The sequence below is a fragment of the Hypanus sabinus genome, chromosome 28 (genome assembly GCF_030144855.1).
Source record: "Hypanus sabinus isolate sHypSab1 chromosome 28, sHypSab1.hap1, whole genome shotgun sequence".
NCBI lineage: Eukaryota > Metazoa > Chordata > Chondrichthyes > Myliobatiformes > Dasyatidae > Hypanus > Hypanus sabinus.
Genome location: NC_082733.1, coordinates 43,218,513 through 43,237,184, shown reverse-complemented (window position 1 = coordinate 43,237,184; position 18,672 = coordinate 43,218,513). Strand labels below are relative to the sequence as shown.

Genomic DNA, 18,672 nt, shown 5'->3' with positions numbered 1-18,672 from the left:
GGCATGGGTGAGTTGCATGTATGTGAAGGTACCATTGACTCTGAGGCATATATTAGGACTTTAGAGAGACATATGTTGCCATCAAGGCGATGTCTCTTCCCGGGACGTCCATGCTTATTTCAGCAGGACAATGCCAGACCACATTCTGCACGGGCTACAACAGCGTGGCTTTGTAGACACAGAGTGTGTGTGCTTGACTGGCCTGCTGCCAGTCCAGATCTATCTCCTATTGAAAATGTATGGCGCATCATGAAGAGGAGAATCAGACAACGGAGACCACGGACTGTTGAGCAGCTGAAGTCTTATATCAAGCAAGAATGGACAAAATTTCCAATTGCAAATCTACTACAATTAGTATCCTCAGTTCCAAAACGATTAAAAAGTGTTATTAAAAGGAAAGGTGATGTAACACAATGATAAACATGCCTCTGTCCCAACTTTTGTTGATTGTGTTGCAGCCATCAAATTCTAAATTTGTGTATATTTACAAAACACAATTAAATTGGTCAGTAAAACTATTGAAAATCTTTTCTTTGTACTTTTGTCAGTTAAATAAAGGTTCATGTGAATTAACATATCACAGATTTTTGTTTTTACTGCATTTTGGAAAATATCCCAACTTTTCTGGAAATGGGGTTTGTAGTTACAACAGTTCAGACAATACCATAATTGATTAAAAAAAAAACAGACCATGGGCACAGTAAAAATAGTCCAAAGATGTTAAAAGACTGTAAGTTCAAAAGAAACCACCACACAGTTTCCACAAGTTCTCAGGGTCCCGATAGACTTGTCATCCCATGTAGGCGGCAGAAGGGAATACCCCCGCTATGGACTTCCAAGCCACCGGACCCACCCTCGCAGACGTAGCACACAGTGAAATCGCCCCGACCGCAGTGGACTCCGAGTCCGTTGAACCTCTGAGCCTCAGACCATCCCCTCCGGCACCAACCTCGGCACCACCAGCCGAGCACACTACGACATCCCGCCACTGGTCACCGGCAACGTGACCCCGAGGACTGGGGGCCTGTTCTTCTCAGCAGAGACCCAGACCTCACAACAGCAGCAGCAACGAGAAGGCCTTCCTGGAGATTTCCAGATGTTTGAGGGGAAACTTTATTTTTACACAGAGTGACTGATATTTGGAACTTGCTGCCAGAGGAAGTGGTGGTATCAGATACATAACTGGAGTGAAGAGATATTTAGACAGGCTTTTAAAAGAGCAATGCATAAGAATGTGGTCTTATAGGGACCAGTGGGGGTTAATATAATTGAGCAGAAGGGTTGGGATGGACACAGAGGGCTGTTTTCCTGCTATCAAACTCTGACTCATTGGAATCTATTTCTAAAGTGCAGTATCAGGAAGTTCAGAGAAAAAAAAGATGCCTGGGCAGAATCAGCATGGTTTCAAAAAGGAAGACGTGTTTCACTAACCTTTTTTATCTTCTAAAGGAGTAACTAGCAGTGGGTATAAGGAAGCTAAGAGAGAGGCAGCGGAGGGGCCATTTTCAGAAGGACTTTGATCAGAGATCATGCAGCAGACTGCTGAACAAGATTAAAGGCTGTGAGGTTGGGGTTGTCAGAAAATAAAGTGGGAATGAACCTTGGGGTAGCAGTGGTTAAAATAGCTGCATACCCTAGGAATCATTGCTGGCCTCGTCTATTTACTGTATGATCTACGTTAATACCCTACGCCACAGAAGCAGGCCCTTCTGCCTATCTAGTTTGTGCCAAACTGTTATTCTGCCTGGTCTCATTGACCATATCCCTCTATACCTCTCCCATCCATGTACTCATCCAATCTTCTCATAAATGTTACAAACCTATATCCACCAATTCCAATGGCAGCTCATTTCACAGTCACACCACCCTCTGAGGAAAGAAGTTCCCCTTAAATATTTCACCTTTCACCTTTAACCTATGACCCCTAGTTCTAGTCCCACCCAACCTTCGTGGGAAGAACATGCCTGCATTTAAGCTATCTATACTACTCATAATTTTGTATACCCTGTAGCAAATCTCTCCTCATTCTCCTGCACTCCACAGAATAAAGTTCTAACCTATTCAACCTTCTCCCTAACTCAGGTCCACAGGTCTGGGTAACATCAGTGTAAATTTCCTCTGTACTCTTTCAATCATATTGATATCTTTCCTGATGCTAGGTGACAAGAACTATGCACAGTGCTCCAAATTTGGCTACACCGTCTTATACAATGTCACGATAACATCCCAATTCCGGTACTCAGTACTCTGATATATGAAGGCCAGTGAAGTTCTCATCGTGAACATATCTAACTGTGACACAACCTTCGAGGAACTACAGATCTGTATTTGTCCTTAAGACCATTCAGCGTAGAGTGTCTGCTCCGTTATTCAAACTTGGCTGATTTATTATTCCTCCAAATCCCATTCTTCTGCCTTCCCCCGTGACCATTCCCAATGAGAGAATTAAATGTAATGTATCCAAAACATGATGATAAAATGCTAGATAAGATACTGAACTGTGAGTAGTCTACGAAGGGAGTGGACAATAATATGCAGGTAGAGAATAATGGGGCATTGTGTGAATTTACCTGTTGTATATACCTGCTGGCAGCGGTGGTGGAGGCAGATACGATAGGGACTTTTAAAAGACTTTTGGATAGGTACATGGAGCTTAGTAAAATAGAAGGCTATGGGTAAGCCTAGTAATTTCTAAGGTAGGGACATGTTCGGCACAACTTTGTGGGCCGAAGGGCCTTTATTGTGCTGTAAGTTTTCTATGTTTCTATAAGAAGATCTATGGAAATCTATTGTGGAAACATTATTTATAGGAACATCTGTGCCCTTGTGTATATTTTTAAAAAATCATAGAAAATTAATAGTCAAATTTAGGAAGAGTTAACCCTAAGAGAGTTTGGGTGTGAGAGGAAGGAAGGCTGGCTGTAGATGTACAGGATTTTGGAGAGAAAAAGGAGATTTAAAGTACAAGTATTATCCAGGTATGTATATAGTACACAACTCTGAGATTCATCTTCCCCACAGATAGCCACGAAATAAAAAAACCATGGGACCTATTCTGAGAAAAACATGAAACCCCACCTTCCCATGCCCATAAAAAAAAACGATGCCAATGGCAATAAAAAAAGAGTGGAAAAAAAAGAGTATAAAACACAAAATGGAAAGGGTCCAGGCATATTCAGTTCAGCTCAGTGTTCGTTACCTGCAAGCTGCCCTGATTGAAAGTCACCCACAAACAGGAGCAACCAGATACACATCATAATGTACACTAGAGTCTAATCCACAAACTCTGTTAATTAAACCTTGCCCCAAGACCCAGAACTCCGGGACCACAGATATTTTAATCTGGGGCAAAAAAACGAACTGCTGTTGGAATTTAAAGAGCAAACACGAGGAAATCTGCAGATGCTGGAAATTCAAACAACAACACACACAAAATGCTGGTAGAACACAGCAGGCTAGGCAGCATCTATAGGGAGAAGCGCTGTCGACATTTCGGGCCGAGACCCTGCTGTTGGAATTTGATGTGTCAGGTAGCATCTGTGAAGGCAGAGGTCAGGACCCTGTGTCATGATTAGATGAAGGTTCTCCATCCTTCTGCCTTCATAGATTCTGCCTCACGTGCTGAGTTCCTCAAATGGTTTGTTATTTTGGTAAGCCCATCCCTGGATTATTTTGTATTACATTGTTCTTGATGCCTTAGGAAAGATAATCCTTTTTTTTTGAAGGATTGCAATGGAAACACACTAATCTCACAAAGTAATAAAGAATAATACACTTTCCTTCAACATTTTTAAACTAAAACCCAGACATAAAATCTTCTAATCGAAAGTCTACCCAACTTCAACAGCTATGTTACAGAGCAAGAAAAGGAATCCAGCAAACTGCAGTTAATATACCTTTTATGATTCACTCTTCCTCTTTGTTTCGAACAGAATGCAACTTGCAGGTTCCAGCCCAGCAAAGCCGCTGCGTTTGTCAAAGATGTGGTCAATATAACAGAGGTTGGTGCAAATTTTCATGTAATTATTAACAATCACACACAAACAGCTTCACAGTCACCAGGATACAGATCTCTCCAGGCTATAGGCACACTAGTGTGCACAAGGACAGACAGAGACCCAGACAGACTTTCTGCGCCTTACCAAACTACACAGAGAAGCAGCAGAGATCAAAGTGATAATAGATGAAGTGACTGGGGAATGGTGTGGGGGAAGAATTCCAACAAGAGGTCATCCATTTTCCACTTTAACAACAGAATGTTTTCTGGATGGTGAAAAGCAAAAAGTACTGTAAGTCTGCAAAGTCTGTGAGATCATTAAATGAGTAAATATTTAATTAAAAATAGTAAAGTCCCTGGATATAAAGACTGAAGGGAACAGGAGTTATGTTTCAGTTGTACTGAGAACATTTCTGGTCTGGTCTGGTCAGCAAGCTCTGGTCCCATTCAACCAATCAGAGTCTCCGAGTAGAATACCTCCTGAACACGTTGGGGAGTGGCCGCCATCCCTTCGTCTTGAAAGGAGTTTTCCCTAATCGAGAGTTAAGTTACCAGAAATTGCTAGATCGAGTGCCTGGAACAGTATAGTGGGGTACCTTCTTCAGAAGGATTACAATAGTTCCAGATGGTGGCTCGGCATCACTTTCCCAAGCTGTAGTTGGCAATAAATGCTGAACTTCACAGTATTCCATATATCTCATAATGAATAAATAAAGAAATAAAACCTCTCAAGATTGTCCTTATCAAAATCCATGGAATCTAAATTGCTGCAGAATGCTTTCACAGTTAGTGCAATGATAAGATAGGCTGAGGGAAACTATTTCTGTTGGTTGAGAGTCTTAGGAAGTCTTAGGAACTTTAGAAAATTAAAAGTCGAGCCTTTTGCAAATGGTTAATAAACCTCCCCTGGCTTGTGTATCGAACGTAGACAGCTAGGACACAACATCCATTGTCAACCCTGACCAATGGAAGCATCCAATAAACACCTACTCTCAAGGAACAACAGAACTGAGGCTATCTTCTGTAAACAGAAATTGATGCTCTATACTAATTTGAAGCTTGACCTTCGTAGCTTACTGCTAATGAAAACTATTGAAGGATATGCTGTTCTTCATTTCCTCACTCCAGCCACTCCCTTACCTCTCTTCTCCTCACCTGCCTATAACCTCCCCTAGTGACCCTCTTCCTTCCCTTTCTCCCTTGGTCCACTCTCCTCACCTATCAGATTCCTTCTTCTTCAGCCCTTTACCTTTCCCACCTATCACCTCCCAGCTTCTTACTTCATCAACCACCACCCCCCCCCCCCCCACCATAGCCACCTGGCTTCACCTATCCCCTTCTAACTTGTACTCCTTCCCCTCTCCGTACTTTGTTATTCTGGCTGCTTCCCCTTTCCCTTCCAGTCCCGATATATATCAGCATTTCCTTCATAAACACTAGAGATTCTGCAGATGCTGGAAATCCAGAGCAACTCGCACAAAACACTGGAGGAACTCAGCAGGTCAGGTGGTATCTCTGGACTGTTTATTCATTTCCATGGATGCTGCCTGACCTGCTGAGTTCCTCCAGCATTTTGTGTGTGTGTATTGCTCTGGATTTCCAGCATCTGCATATTCTCCTATGTTTATGAAGGATATACTGATCAAAATGACACAAAAATTAGATTGCTAAACAAGCAGTATGTCCGCTGTGTTATTATAGTACCTGAGGAAGTATGTCAGTCTAATGCTTTGTTTGCCTTACAGTACGATGAAAATGCCATGGTAGATGCTGTGGGAAGAATCAACCCTGTCAGTTTTGCTTTTCAAGTGACTGACGATTTTGTCAATTACGACTCAGGCATTTATTCCAAGTAAGTTTCTTGAATCCAAAATATACTCAAATTGAAAACACAATGGATCCTGGTTAACCAGATCACCAGTTAATGGGGCAGTCACTTATTTGGGACAACTCTAAAAGAGCAAAAACTAATCAAGAAAATAGTCAGGATCCCCTTTGTTTATTTGAGACACTATGCCAATTAATTGCCAAACAGGTTCGAATTAACATCAGTCGAGTGCACTTCTGTGGTTGTTAGACGCTGCACCGTGCTTGGTCATCTTCCCAGTATATTTTTCTGTTCCTTTGTCCCTCCGATACTTACTTAGATTTTCCCTCATTACTTCTGAACTGTAGATTCAGAATTATTCATCACATGTACATTGAAACATACAGTGCAATTCTTGATGTGGAGATCACCATACAGTATTCTCATTGTCTTCCAGTTAAAGAGATACCCAGAGCCCTGAGGAGACCTCCATATTCTCATTGTCCTTTCGGTACAGAGGTACCTACAGATATGAGGAGACTTCCATCTTCCATTATCCCCTAGGTACAGAGTTACCTGGAGCCCTGAGGGGACCATATCCTCATCATCCTCTCGGTACAAAGGTTTCCCTTGAATTCCTTAATCAGATTTATTAGTTATATTTCTATTTATGATTCCCAGTTTTGGGCTTATGTACAACAGATACATTTTCTTTGTAGCTACTGTTACGAATGTGCCACAACTCTGAGGGGCCGAAGGGTACAAAGTAGTCCCCTCCTTTTTGAGAATCGCACTATCACTATTAAGTCAGTTCAGGAGACCCAGGAAATGAGAGAAAGACATGCAGAATCCACAAAGAGTTTGGAATGTGTCCTGGCCTCCGAAAGGCGGAACCATTGATTACGGCTATTGTCTCTTGGAGACGGAATTGTGTATTGGATACTGTACGATTCATCGAAGCCCCCAGGCAATGAACCGAGGGGGGGTTGGTGGAGAGATTGCATCATCCCAACCTGATTGACATCTGAGACCCTGTGAGTCAGGATAAAAGAGGGTCTGGGGAACAGCCCTTCAGACGCACCAGAAGAAATGCTAGAACTCCTTTAACAGCGTAATAGCGAAAGCCGGTGGAAAGCCACGTGCGTCCTTTTCCATTTGCCTCTGAATCGGTAGGTCTTTACCACAGAAGCACGGCTTTAGCTAACCACAAAGGGGAAACCAGTCCCCAACGACTCTCAAAGGATTGACATCATAAAAGGAATGGGCAAGTTAAACCTCCATCTTTCTCTCCAACCAAAAAGCTGCAGCTTGAATGAGCTTGAGTGACTTTTATATTTCCATCGGACAATACATTATCCCCTAGACAACGATAGAGCTATTTCTTATTGATTATTATTATACCCGCATTTTTAGATTTAGTGTTGACGATGTATATTATTTGTATGTTTGCATTGATATTATTATTGTGTATTTTTATCAATAAATACTGTTAAAAACAGTACCATCAGACTTCAACGGACCTCTCTATCTTTGCTGGTAAGTGACCCAGTTACGGGATACGTAACACTACCCTATCAAACTCTTCATAAGCTCCATAAAGCTGCCCTTTAATCTTACGTTATTGAGAGGTGAGTCTGGAATCCCAGGAAAGAGGAATATGAGAGAGTACAAACACATCAATAACACATCAATAAACCCCATGAACTAATCTTTTCTCAAACCTGCTTTCAGATTTCTTCACTTGTTCTCTGAGCCATTCAGTAAAGTTAAATGCCCCATAACCTAATCCATTGTTCTACCACTCTTCAGGTGAAATGATCCAGATTGGCAAAAATCTTACTTCTGACAACTTCTGGGATATTTTAGATGTTTGAGATCACTTCTCGTAGGTTTCCTTACTAAAAAGAAAAAAAAGTTGAGTTCTCCTGATGTAACACACAAGCGATTAGAGAAATTTGAACTAAATCAGGCTATCATAAAATTCTGGTACAAAATTTTATGTCTATATTTACAATGTAAAATGCTGATATAAACCTGTCACTCTGCAGTTATACTTCCTCTGTTACAGATGCCGCTGTAATTACACTGTGCGAGTTCTTGCAGACAGTTCTGGAATGGGAGATGTTGAATTGCATAGCATGGTAGTGTAGTGGTTAGCACGACACTATTACAGCTTGGAGTTTGGAATTCAATTCCCACACTGTCTCTAAGATATTTGTACCTTCTCCATGTGAACGTGCGGGTTTCCTCCGGGTGCTCTGGTTTCCTCTCACAGTCCAAAGACGTACCTGTTAGTAGGTTAATTGGACATTGTAAATTATCTCGTGATTAGGCTGAGGTTTAATCGGTGGGTTGCTGGTGTTGCAGCTCAAAGGGCTGGGAAGGTCTATTCCACCTGTATCTTTATTAATAATAATAAATGTAAGTCTTGTATTGCTAATGAAACTTATTTTTAAAATAATCCTTTGACAGCAAACACTGCGCTTCGACCCCAGACAAAGTGAACCACGCCGTGTTAGCAGTGGGCTATGGAGAGGACAAAGGGACAAAGTACTGGATCGTGAAGAACTCCTGGGGTCCTCAATGGGGAATTGATGGGTCAGTGTCATAAAAATTAGACTATCCATGTGAATCTGGGGGATGATGATTAATTGGCAGTAACACAGCTGGTTCAATAGCTGAACAAAGTAGACAGGAATAACAGGATGTTGATGCAAATTTAGAGGTTGGGTTCTGACCTTACGGGAGAAAGCAGGAACAGTTTGCTTGGAGAACATGATACTACATAAATGATCATAGAGGTTTATAAAGTCATGAAAGATGGGGTAAGTCTTTTGCCCAGTGTTGGAAAGTCCAAAACTAGAGGGCGCAGATACAAGGTAATAGGGGAGAGATTGAAAGGGAACTGAGATTGAGCTGTCAGAGAGGGCAGTCGAGGCAGATACAATTGCAACATTTAAGAGGCATTTGGATAAGCAGATGGAGGAAAAGGGCTTGGAGTGTTATGGGACAAATGTGGACAACTGAAACTAGAAGGGAGGAAGCTGTGGTCGCTAAGGACCATATGGGCCGCAGGATCTGTATCTATGCTGTAGATCCTCTATCTATTCCAGAAGGGCTAGGAACGTTACTGGCTTACAAATTACCTTTTGTGTTAACTTTCTAATTCCCATTCCCAAGGGTTGATTATTATGTATAAGCAGCCACAACTATAGAGATTTAAAGGTAATGCACTGAAAATGCTGGAGGAACTCAGCAGGTCAGGCAGTATCGATGGGGAAACAAATAGTCAGAATCAGGGTTAATATCACTGGCATACGTTGTGAAATTTGTTAACTTTGCAACAGCAGTACAATATAATACATAATTATAGAGAGCAGAAAAACTGAATTACTATATACATACATGAAATAAGTAGCGAAAAAATAAAAAAAGTAGTGCGGTAGTGTTGACGAAGGGTCTCAGTTCGCAATGTCAAAAGTGCTTCTTTAAGATGCTGCCTGGCCTGCTGTGTTCCACCAGCATTTTGTGTTTCTTGAATTTCCAGCATCTGCAGATTTCCTCGTGTGTGAGGTAGTGTTCATGGGTTCAACGTCCATTCAGAAATCAGATGGCAGAGGGGAAGAAGCTGTTCTTGAATCATTGAGTGTGTGCCTTTAGGCTTCTGTACCTCCTCCCTGACGGTAACAGTGAATAGTTGACCTGAGACCCTTTGTTAGGACTGGAAAGGAAGGGGGAAGAAGGTACAATAAGAAGGTGGGAGGGAGAAGGTGAACAAGCTGGCAGGTGACAGGTGGGGGGGGGGGGCGAATGAAATAAGAAGCTGGAATGAGGTAGGTGAAGAAGGAATCTGATAGGAGTGAACAGTGAACCATGGAAGAAAGGGAAGGAGGAAGGGAACCAAAGAGAGGTTACAGGCAAGTGAGGAGAAGAAAGTTGCATCCCTCCTTATCAAGCAGTAGTAAATGAAGGCAACTGGACTTGTGTTGTCTGGAAGACGTTTCACCACTCACCAGAGAGGCTTCTTCAGTTCTGATCCATGGTGGGTAGTTTTCCAGTTTATAAACTCTGTTGAGTTGTTTAAAGGTATAGCAATCACATGAGGGTCAATAAGAGTCATAGAGGTAATGAGGGGGTCACTTTGCATGAATGGAGGTGTGAACTGTTGTGGAGACACTGAGGCAGAGATGTTAGGACTACATTGTAAGTAGCTGATAGGTGATGTTGTACCCCACCCCCCTCTGTTCAGGGGTGGATTTTCCCACTCAGAGTGAGTTCATCTGCTCCGTTACTGGAACATAACCTCCGAAATGTTCTTAGTCAAAGATCGATGTGTTCCCTCCTGCTGTTTATGGATGTTTTGTGCACACAAAATTAATACTGTATATCTGAACGTCACAAATGATTGCTTACTCCACTGCAAGTGACACCATACTTCATTTGCTATCAAGACATCCTAAATCTTTCTCTGTGCATTTCGTTTAGCTATTTCTACATTGAACGAGGGAAGAACATGTGTGGATTGGCTGCATGTGCATCCTATCCCATCCCCAAGCTCTGACGTGATGAATGGTCCAGCTGCAGCTGAATCCCAAGCAGACATCGAATCTTAAACTGAAGGGCTGATTACTGCTTAGCAATATATTAAATATGAATCTTTTGTTTTCAATCATTTCAGTATAACTTACACTTAAGTAAAAATGACTGTTCATACTTCTTCAGATTGAAATACTCTTGTGAGTACACAAAATAATCCCTAACATCCAAATTTTAAATTTACTCTGCATGAAATTAAATACACATTTAACAAAATGGACCTCACCTGGCACATGAATCTTTTGTTTGCTTTAATCTAAAACCTGATTGACTTGTTGAATCAAATATTAATATCTGCTATGAAAAGAAATAGTTTTACATAGAAGACAACAAAATAAAGTATTTCTGACACGGAGTTCTATCCACTGGTCAGGATTCTGGAGGAAAACGTTAATAAATAAAATAATTTTTTTAAAAAATAAGTTTGAAATCGACAGTAATCTCGAGAAGCTCTGTTCGGAGCAGAGGCAGGTTAAAGTTTTAGGTGTAGACTTGTCGTCAGAACTGGAAAAGAGGGGTTATGTATCCATCTTCATAAAACTTAGACAAACAAGTACTGGCTTCGAAATGCATTTCTTGAGAGCACACACAAAACTCAGTATAATACAAAAGCAGCAGTCTTAACTTGTGGATGTCCAATCTGAAATAACCAAGTAGAAACACTCAGCAACTAAATCCCAACATACAGTTTCATCTCTGCCCCAAAACTTTCAACAAACCATTTAAAAATAAGAAACCTTAGAAGGATTTAGAAAAGAGGAAACTTTATAAGCCTAAAAGGTCATATTTTTGAAAAAAATCAAGAAGCAAAATATTTCAGGTGCTAAAAAATCTGAACTAAAAGCAGAAAATGCTGGAAATACCTAGCAGGTCAGTCACCTAGAGAGATGAAAAAAATAAAGTTTCAGATTGGTTTATTTTGTCAGAATCATGTGGATACACTCTAATGGCAATGGTTGTAAGGTTCATAGCTCATGATGGACTTTCATATCCTCTCTCTCCTCATCCAGATCCTTTCATGTTCTCTCTCTCCCTCTCAGGTCCTTCCACATCCTCTCTCTCTCCCTTTCCAGATCCTCTCACCTTCTCTCTGTCTCCCTCTCAGATCCTTTCACATTCTCTCTCTCTCTCTCCACCTAATCTCATTCACCATGAACAAAGGGTGCCTCAACAACCAGAAGCCTGTGAACCAAACACTAGTTGGATATAAGAATGCCAGTTTTGTCAATGTATGATTTTTGTGGATTCTAAGCATTTCCTGTTTTTATTTAGAAAACAAAATCTGAGACACGTTTACACTGTGAAGCATTCTTATTATGTGTGGCAATACAGATGCTGCAATTTGATGGTAAATCATGTTTTCTGCTTTCAATTACAATCACCATCAATCATCAGCTGTTTGTTATTTTAGTGTTATTAGCTGAAAGCAGAATTGCTTTCATTCAAATGCTTACCAATGGAAGCTGTTCAATCCTGAGTTTTTCAGCTCAACTGTCCTTAGATCTGTATCAGCTCCAGCTTCAGTAACACTCAATACCCTTTAATAAAAATCAAAATCAAATTTCTATTTCCAATTGACTTACATGCTCTACATCTTTTAAGGAGAGAGGGATTTATATTTTCACAGCTGCTTAACACCCTCAGATATTCCACTGTTATTTTCATACAGAGTTTGAATTAATTATTATGTTTTTGTATACGAATCATGTTTCTTTCATGGCTATAAAATTTGTATCCTTTTGCAAACAAGTGTTCAGTTTTCTTTAATGAGGTGACATTGTCTTTGTGTAATGTTCAGAATCAAAATCAAGTTTAATATCACCAGTATACGTTGTGAAATTTGCTAACTTTGCAGCAGCAGTACAATGCAATACGTAATAGTAGAGAAAAAACTGAATTACTGTACTAATATATATTAAATAGTTAAATAAGTAGCACAAAAAAAAATAAGTAGTGAGGTGGTGTTCATGGGTTCAATGATCATTTAGAAATCAGATGTGTTACGTTCCCCATAACTGGGTGCCAGACCAGCAAAGACAGAAGTATCTGTTGGAGTCTGGTGGTACTATATTCAAAAGTGTTTATTAGTAAAATAAGCAAAACAATACCAATAATGCAAATATACATATAACACAAGTTAGCAGCAATAAACCTAAAAGTGTAGGAATAATAATAAGCAATAATAAACAAACTCTATCGATGTCTAGGGGTAAATGAATTGTCATAGAAAAGTATAAAGTTCAGTTCATGTGTGCTGAGGTAATTATGCTTGTTGGGTTGTAATCGTTGGAGAGAGAGAGCGTGAGAGATTAAGCAGTTGCAGTCAGCAAACCTTCCTGTTGCCTTTTGATTCCGTTGCACCGTTGTTGTGGTGGTCATTCAGCTAGTGACCCCTCCGTCCTTCAGCTAGACCATTCTTCTGTGGTGGACTCATCACTCTGGCATGAGTGGACACACACACAAGTCCCCACTGGCCCTGCTGTAACACTGTGAGCTTTACTGACCGATCTCCTGGTTCGGTCTCTGAAGCCCCCACCTTTCTGTGGGTTCCCAACACTCAATCAGTGTCCACTGCCGTGTCTGAAGGGTGTCTCTCCAGACCTGTCTTTTTATCCCCACTCACGGGGTCTCAGCTATCCATCAACTCTGAATGACTGTGTCCATCAAATCAGGCCACTCCTGCTATCTCCTGAGGAATGTTAACGTGCAAAGTAGTAAAAGGTAAATAATCCTTGTAGAAGTCATAATACAGTTAATCAACAGTCTCTCTCCCCTCTTATCTGTAGCAAATGTTCTTGCCTGGGCTTTATCTCTCTCTCTCAATAGTAGCATAACAACAGCAATAGTTCATGGTTCTCAGGGAGGGGGGGGATGGGTAACTCTGCACCCCATTGTCCATCAGATCTGTTCATCACTCATAACTGATGGCAGAGGGGAAGAAGCTGTTCCTGAATTGTTGAATGTGTGTGCCTTCATTCTTCTGTACCTCCTTCCTGGCAGCAATGAGAAGAGGGCATGAACTGGGTGATGGGGTGTCCTTAATGATGGACACCTTTTTGAGGCCCCGCTCCTTGAAGATGTTCTGAATACTACGGAGGCTAGTGCCCATGATGGAGCTGACTAATTTTACAAGTCTCTGCAACTTTTTCGATTCTGTGCCTGACCCTTCACCAGACAGTGATGCAGACCATTAGAATGCTCTCCACAGTATATCTGTAGAAATTTGCAAGTGTATTTGGGGACATACCAAATCTCAAACTCTGAATGAAATATAGCCGCTGTCTTGCCTTCTTTATAGCTGCATCGATACGTTGGGTCCAAATTAGGTCCTCAGAGATATTGACACCCAAGAACTTGGAATAGCTCACTTTTTCCACTACTATTCCCTCTATGACGACTATATGTGTTCCCTTACCCTTTCTGAAGTACACAATCAGTTCTTTGATTCCTGACGTTACCTGCAAGGTTGTTGCTATATCACCACTCAACTAGCTGGTATATCTTGCTCCTGCAGTGTCCTCTTGTCACTATCTGAGATTCTGCCAACAATTTGTTGTATCAACAGCAAATTTATAGATGGCGTTTGTTAAGATCACGTTAAGCTCTTTATATCCAACAATTGCATAGGCATGTTACATTAGTGCCAGAATGTGTGGTGACACTTGCAAATTGCCCCAGCACAGCCTTAGGTTAAAGATTGGCTGTATTTGTCACGTGTACATCGAAACACAGTGAAATGTGTCATTTTCATCAATTCAAATCAGTGAGGATTGTGTTGGGCAGCCCACAAGTGTCACCACCCTTCCTTTGCCAACATAGCATCTGGATGTCTTTGGAAACCAGAATACCAGGAGGAAACACACACAATCATCAGGAAATTGTATAATTTCCTCACAGTCAGTGGCAGGAATGGAACCCCAACAGTAACCACTGGCACTGCAATACAGGTTGCATTGATTGTTAATGAAAACAATGCATTTCACTGTAAGTTTTGATGTATATGTAAAAAATAAATGAAACTTCCAAGTTCAAAGCACATTTATTATCAAAGTATGTATGCAGTATACAACCCTGAGATTTGTCTTCCCAGACAGCCAGGAAACGAAGTAAACTATGGAACCTGGTTGAAGAAAAATATCAACCCCTCCCCCAAGCACAAATCGTGTAAACGGCAACAAGAAAATCAATGCCTACCCCCCCCACAAAAAATAAATCACATAAACTGCAACAAGAAAGAACGAGCAAAAGCACAGAATATAGAAACACAAAATCAAAAGATTCCAATCCACAAATTGCAGACCCAAAACTTCAGTGCTACCCTCCAACAGCACCCGGGGGGGGGGAGAAAGAGTCTCACGCAGGCACCTTCCTCCAGCAGCAGCGAGCGAGAATGTTGCCTCTATTTTTATAGCTACAGAGCCAATAAATGGAAAGCATTTTCTATTTCAAAACTGCAACAAGTTTCATGCAGAGAAATTCTCTGTAATTTGTACCAATGACCTATGTTAATTGTAATCTGATCATTATTGATTTTGATTATTTGGTGCTGTTGATAATGATCTGTTATTATCACATGTATCGGGATACAGTGAAAAGCTTAGTTGATGCTATTGTAAATAATTCATTGACCTGAGACTCCTGATTTCCAGCCCTGAACTGTTTTAAACAATACCTTCCTGGTTATGAATGTCCAATGTTTGCACTCCCCGTACATTTACGAGGCAGTGGGATGGATGGGGATGGATTTGCTGACTGCTGCAGGGCTCAGGTATCTTCTGTTGGGCAGGAATGGGGCATTTCCATGTGTCTCCTTCCCCCATGTTCACCTTAAGAGTTTCTTCCCCCAGCAAGTTGATCAATCATTCTAGTTACCCCCCCCCCCTCAGTTACTGCACTGCTCAGTAAACACTTAAAACCATCTTTTATAATGGTGTAAAAACATGCTGGTGTTTATCAGTTCATACACATTTTATTCCACATCCATACTTTAACCTTTATTTTTTATATAATTCTTTATAATTGTTTGGTGTTGTTTTTTGTAGTATGGCATGCCCTGACTGACACACCACAGCAATTCCTAATAAATATAAATGTCGACTGTTCATTATGTGCTATGTCATATGACATGGGAGATCATTGTCTGTCCATGATCATGATTGTTCTTGGTAAATTTTTCTACAGAAGTGGTTTGCCATTGCCTTCTTCTGGGCAGAGTCTTTACAAGACAGGTGACCACCACCCCCCCCCCCCCAGCCATTATCAATACTCTTCAGATATTGTCTGTCTAGCATCAGTGGTCACAATACCAGGACTTGTGATATGCACCGGCTGCTCCCATAGCTTCACCTCACCCTGGGGGGAGGCTAAGAAGGTGCTACACTTTGCCCAAGGGACACCTGCAGGCTGGCGGAGGGATGGAGAGCCTTACACCTCCTTTGGTAGAGACATATCTCCACTCCACCTTGTACAAGCATATGACAAGTAAATTTGATCCTTATCACTGCCTGAGCCATGACAAACGGAGGCTAACTAGAGCCGAGCAGAGCTGCCAGGTCTGAGCAGACTCACTCACTGAGTTCAATGGTGGGAGGTCTTTGTCTGAGATGAACTAGGTTGTATCCAATTCTTCTCCATTCATGGGCCTACCAGGCTTTTATGCAGCCAGTTAGGATAGTCTCCACTAGGCATCTGTTGATGTTTGTCAAAGCTTTTGGTAACTAGCTGAATCTACGTAAACTTCTAAGAAAGCAGAACCACCACTGCACCTTTTTTGTGATTACACTGTCCCAGGACAGAGCCTCTGATAACACCAGGGAATTTAAAGATTCCAACCAACTTTAAACATTTTCAAAGACTGTTTCCATTGCACGAGGAACGGAGTTCCTCTGTCTTATTGATGGTACCTCATCTTATCTTAAATGGACAGTCCTGACCTTTAAGCAGTGGCCTCTCGTCGTAGGTTCCTCAGTGCAATGCCTTTTCATTCTTACATTTATAGACCATGCATTAAGACCATAAGACAAAGGACAAGAATTAGGCCATTGGATCTGCTCCACCATTCCATCATGGTTGATTAATTATTCCTTGCAACCCCAGTCTCCTGCCTTATCCCCATAACTAATTAACCTGTGCTTTAAAAACACCCAATGACTTGGCCTCCATAGCCATCTGCGGCAATGAATTTCAGAGTTACCACCCTCTGGCTGAAGAAATTCCTCCTCATCTTCATTCTAAAGGATGTCCCTCTATTCTGAGAATGTGCCCTATGGTCCTACTCTCCCCCACTATTGGAAACATCCTCTGCTCATCCACTCTATCTAAGCCTTTCAATATTTAATAGGTTTCAATGAAATCTTCCCCCCAACCCAGTCTTCTAAACCCCCTAGCAGTGGATGACTCAAAAAGGCAGATCTATCACCCAGGACACGCTATCTTATTGCTACCATCAGGGAGGAGGTATAAGTGCCTAAAGACACGCAGTCAACGATTCAGGACCAGCTCCTTATCCTCTATCATCAGATTTCTACATGGACATTGAACCCATGAACACTACCTCACTACTTTTTCCTTCTTTTTCCAGCACTTATTTAATGTAACTTTTTAAATAGATGCATATTTCTTAATGTAATTTAGAGGTTTTACATACATTGCTTTGCTGCCACGTAACAACACATTTAGCAACATATGCCAGTGATATTAAACCTGATTCTGATTACATTAATTAAAACTCATGGCCCTTTTGCCACTCAGATGGCCCCCCCCCCGGGGGTGGTATAGTACTACAAAATAATTGAGGGGCTTCTTCATCTGACCCTCCCCACTCACCGCAAAAGTCTTACTGAAGCTTGAGAACCATAGTCCAAGAGGGTGACTTACATCAGCGGGAGGCGCGTCCCGAGCCTGGTCCCGCCCACTCGGCGCGGCGGTGACGCACTTCCTGGATACGGCGGAGAAGCGGGCGCGGGAATTTGAGTCGGGAAGTGGCGGGCGACGGGTGTCGGGTCGTGGGCACCTCGGGCCCGGCCTGGGAGCAAGGTGAGCGTGGGGTTGGGGTTGGGGTTGGGGTTGGGGTTGGGGGGGGGGGGTCGATGTGCCTCTTTGGAGGTCCGCAATGCGGAGCAGAGGCAGGGTCTGGCACCGGGTAGTGGACTGCAGCGGCCGGGCAAGCAAGCCGGGGCCTTGGCTTCCTTGTGTGTATGATGAACAGAAAGTGTTGTTGGCTGTGCTGCATCATCAAACGTCTGCATCTTGTCCTCATTCAGTAGGGGAAGAACTCAAACTTTCCTGAGGCAAGGGGGATTGGCGATTGATGCATTGCTCCCACTATAATACCCCAGATCACCGCCATCCTAAACCACACATGAACGATGGAAACGTCCCTGTTCAATAAACTGAAGCGTGAGCGCAAAAACAGGAGCTTCGGCCCGACCCTTCCAAGTCGAACAAGATTCCCATCCAAGCTTGTCTCATTTACTTGGGTTTACGCACACTGCTCATCTAAACCTTTCATTGTAACCGTCTCAGCCACTTCCTCTGCTAGCTCGTTCCATGTACTCACGACTTTCTGCATGATGAAGTTGCCCTTCAAGGATGCTTGTAAGCAGGTACCAACAGGCTCAAAGTCAGCTTCATCAGACTCTCGAATGGACCTATTGTATGATGAGGTGGACTCTTGCTCTCACAATCTACCTCGTTGTAATCTTGCTGTTTATCGTTTGCCTGCATTGCAATTTTTCGGTAGTTCTTAAACTTTATTTTGCACGATTATGGTTTTACTTTATTCTAGCTCGATGCACGGTGTAATGATCTGATCTGTATGAGGAGACCTTTCAGTGTTCCAGGTCGACCACAGATGTTATGTCTATGTGATATACTAGCCAGTACGGAAACCAGGGCGATATAATATGGCGAGCAAGCAGTTGCCCGTGTGGTAGACTCCCCCCCGCCCACGCAGCTGCAGAGACCAATACAGTTTGGCACCAGAGGTGTTGCCTTAGGGACTCCAGCTCCAGATTTTTCCCTCCTGGCTTCCCCATGAGTGGGTATAGCAAGGCAGCAGAGATTTGAGATCAGAGTTTTCTTTCTCCTGGATGAGTTGCCATCACTGTTGACAAGCCCCATCTGCCCGGAGCGACTGGTTTTAAAGTGCCAGTAGCCCGCCTTTGCCCCATCTGTCAGTAGAAATGGTTCTGCTGGGCTTAGTAGCTAAGCCACACACAAAGGCCAGGACCTGAACTTGATTGCCAGGGGCTATTTGAGGCGTATCTATTGG

The 18,672-nt window shown here is 42.2% G+C and overlaps 2 protein-coding genes and 1 long non-coding RNA gene across 4 annotated transcripts in view; 2 read left to right on the top strand and 1 right to left on the bottom strand.

Moving 5' to 3' along the window:
* The window catches only part of LOC132382643 (uncharacterized), a 51,734-nt gene extending 47,753 nt beyond the window's left edge, over positions 1-3,981 (bottom strand). The window contains exon 1 of the long non-coding RNA XR_009508437.1: positions 3,897-3,981. This is a non-coding gene — a long non-coding RNA (uncharacterized LOC132382643). The remainder of the gene's footprint in view (positions 1-3,896) is intronic.
* Positions 1-10,620, top strand: part of ctsh (cathepsin H) — a 33,649-nt gene extending 23,029 nt beyond the window's left edge. For both annotated transcript variants that reach the window (XM_059953064.1, XM_059953063.1), the window contains 4 exons: positions 3,933-4,001; positions 5,743-5,849; positions 8,277-8,402; positions 10,290-10,620. In XM_059953064.1, coding sequence (XP_059809047.1) covers positions 3,933-4,001; positions 5,743-5,849; positions 8,277-8,402; positions 10,290-10,365 — 378 coding nt within the window. In that variant the 3' untranslated portion in view covers positions 10,366-10,620. The remainder of the gene's footprint in view (positions 1-3,932; positions 4,002-5,742; positions 5,850-8,276; positions 8,403-10,289) is intronic.
* Positions 10,621-17,327: 6,707 nt separating this feature from the next.
* The window catches only part of blm (BLM RecQ like helicase), a 94,776-nt gene continuing 93,431 nt past the window's right edge, over positions 17,328-18,672 (top strand). The window contains exon 1 of the mRNA XM_059953059.1: positions 17,328-17,435. The gene's annotated coding sequence lies outside the window, so the exon portion shown is untranslated. The remainder of the gene's footprint in view (positions 17,436-18,672) is intronic.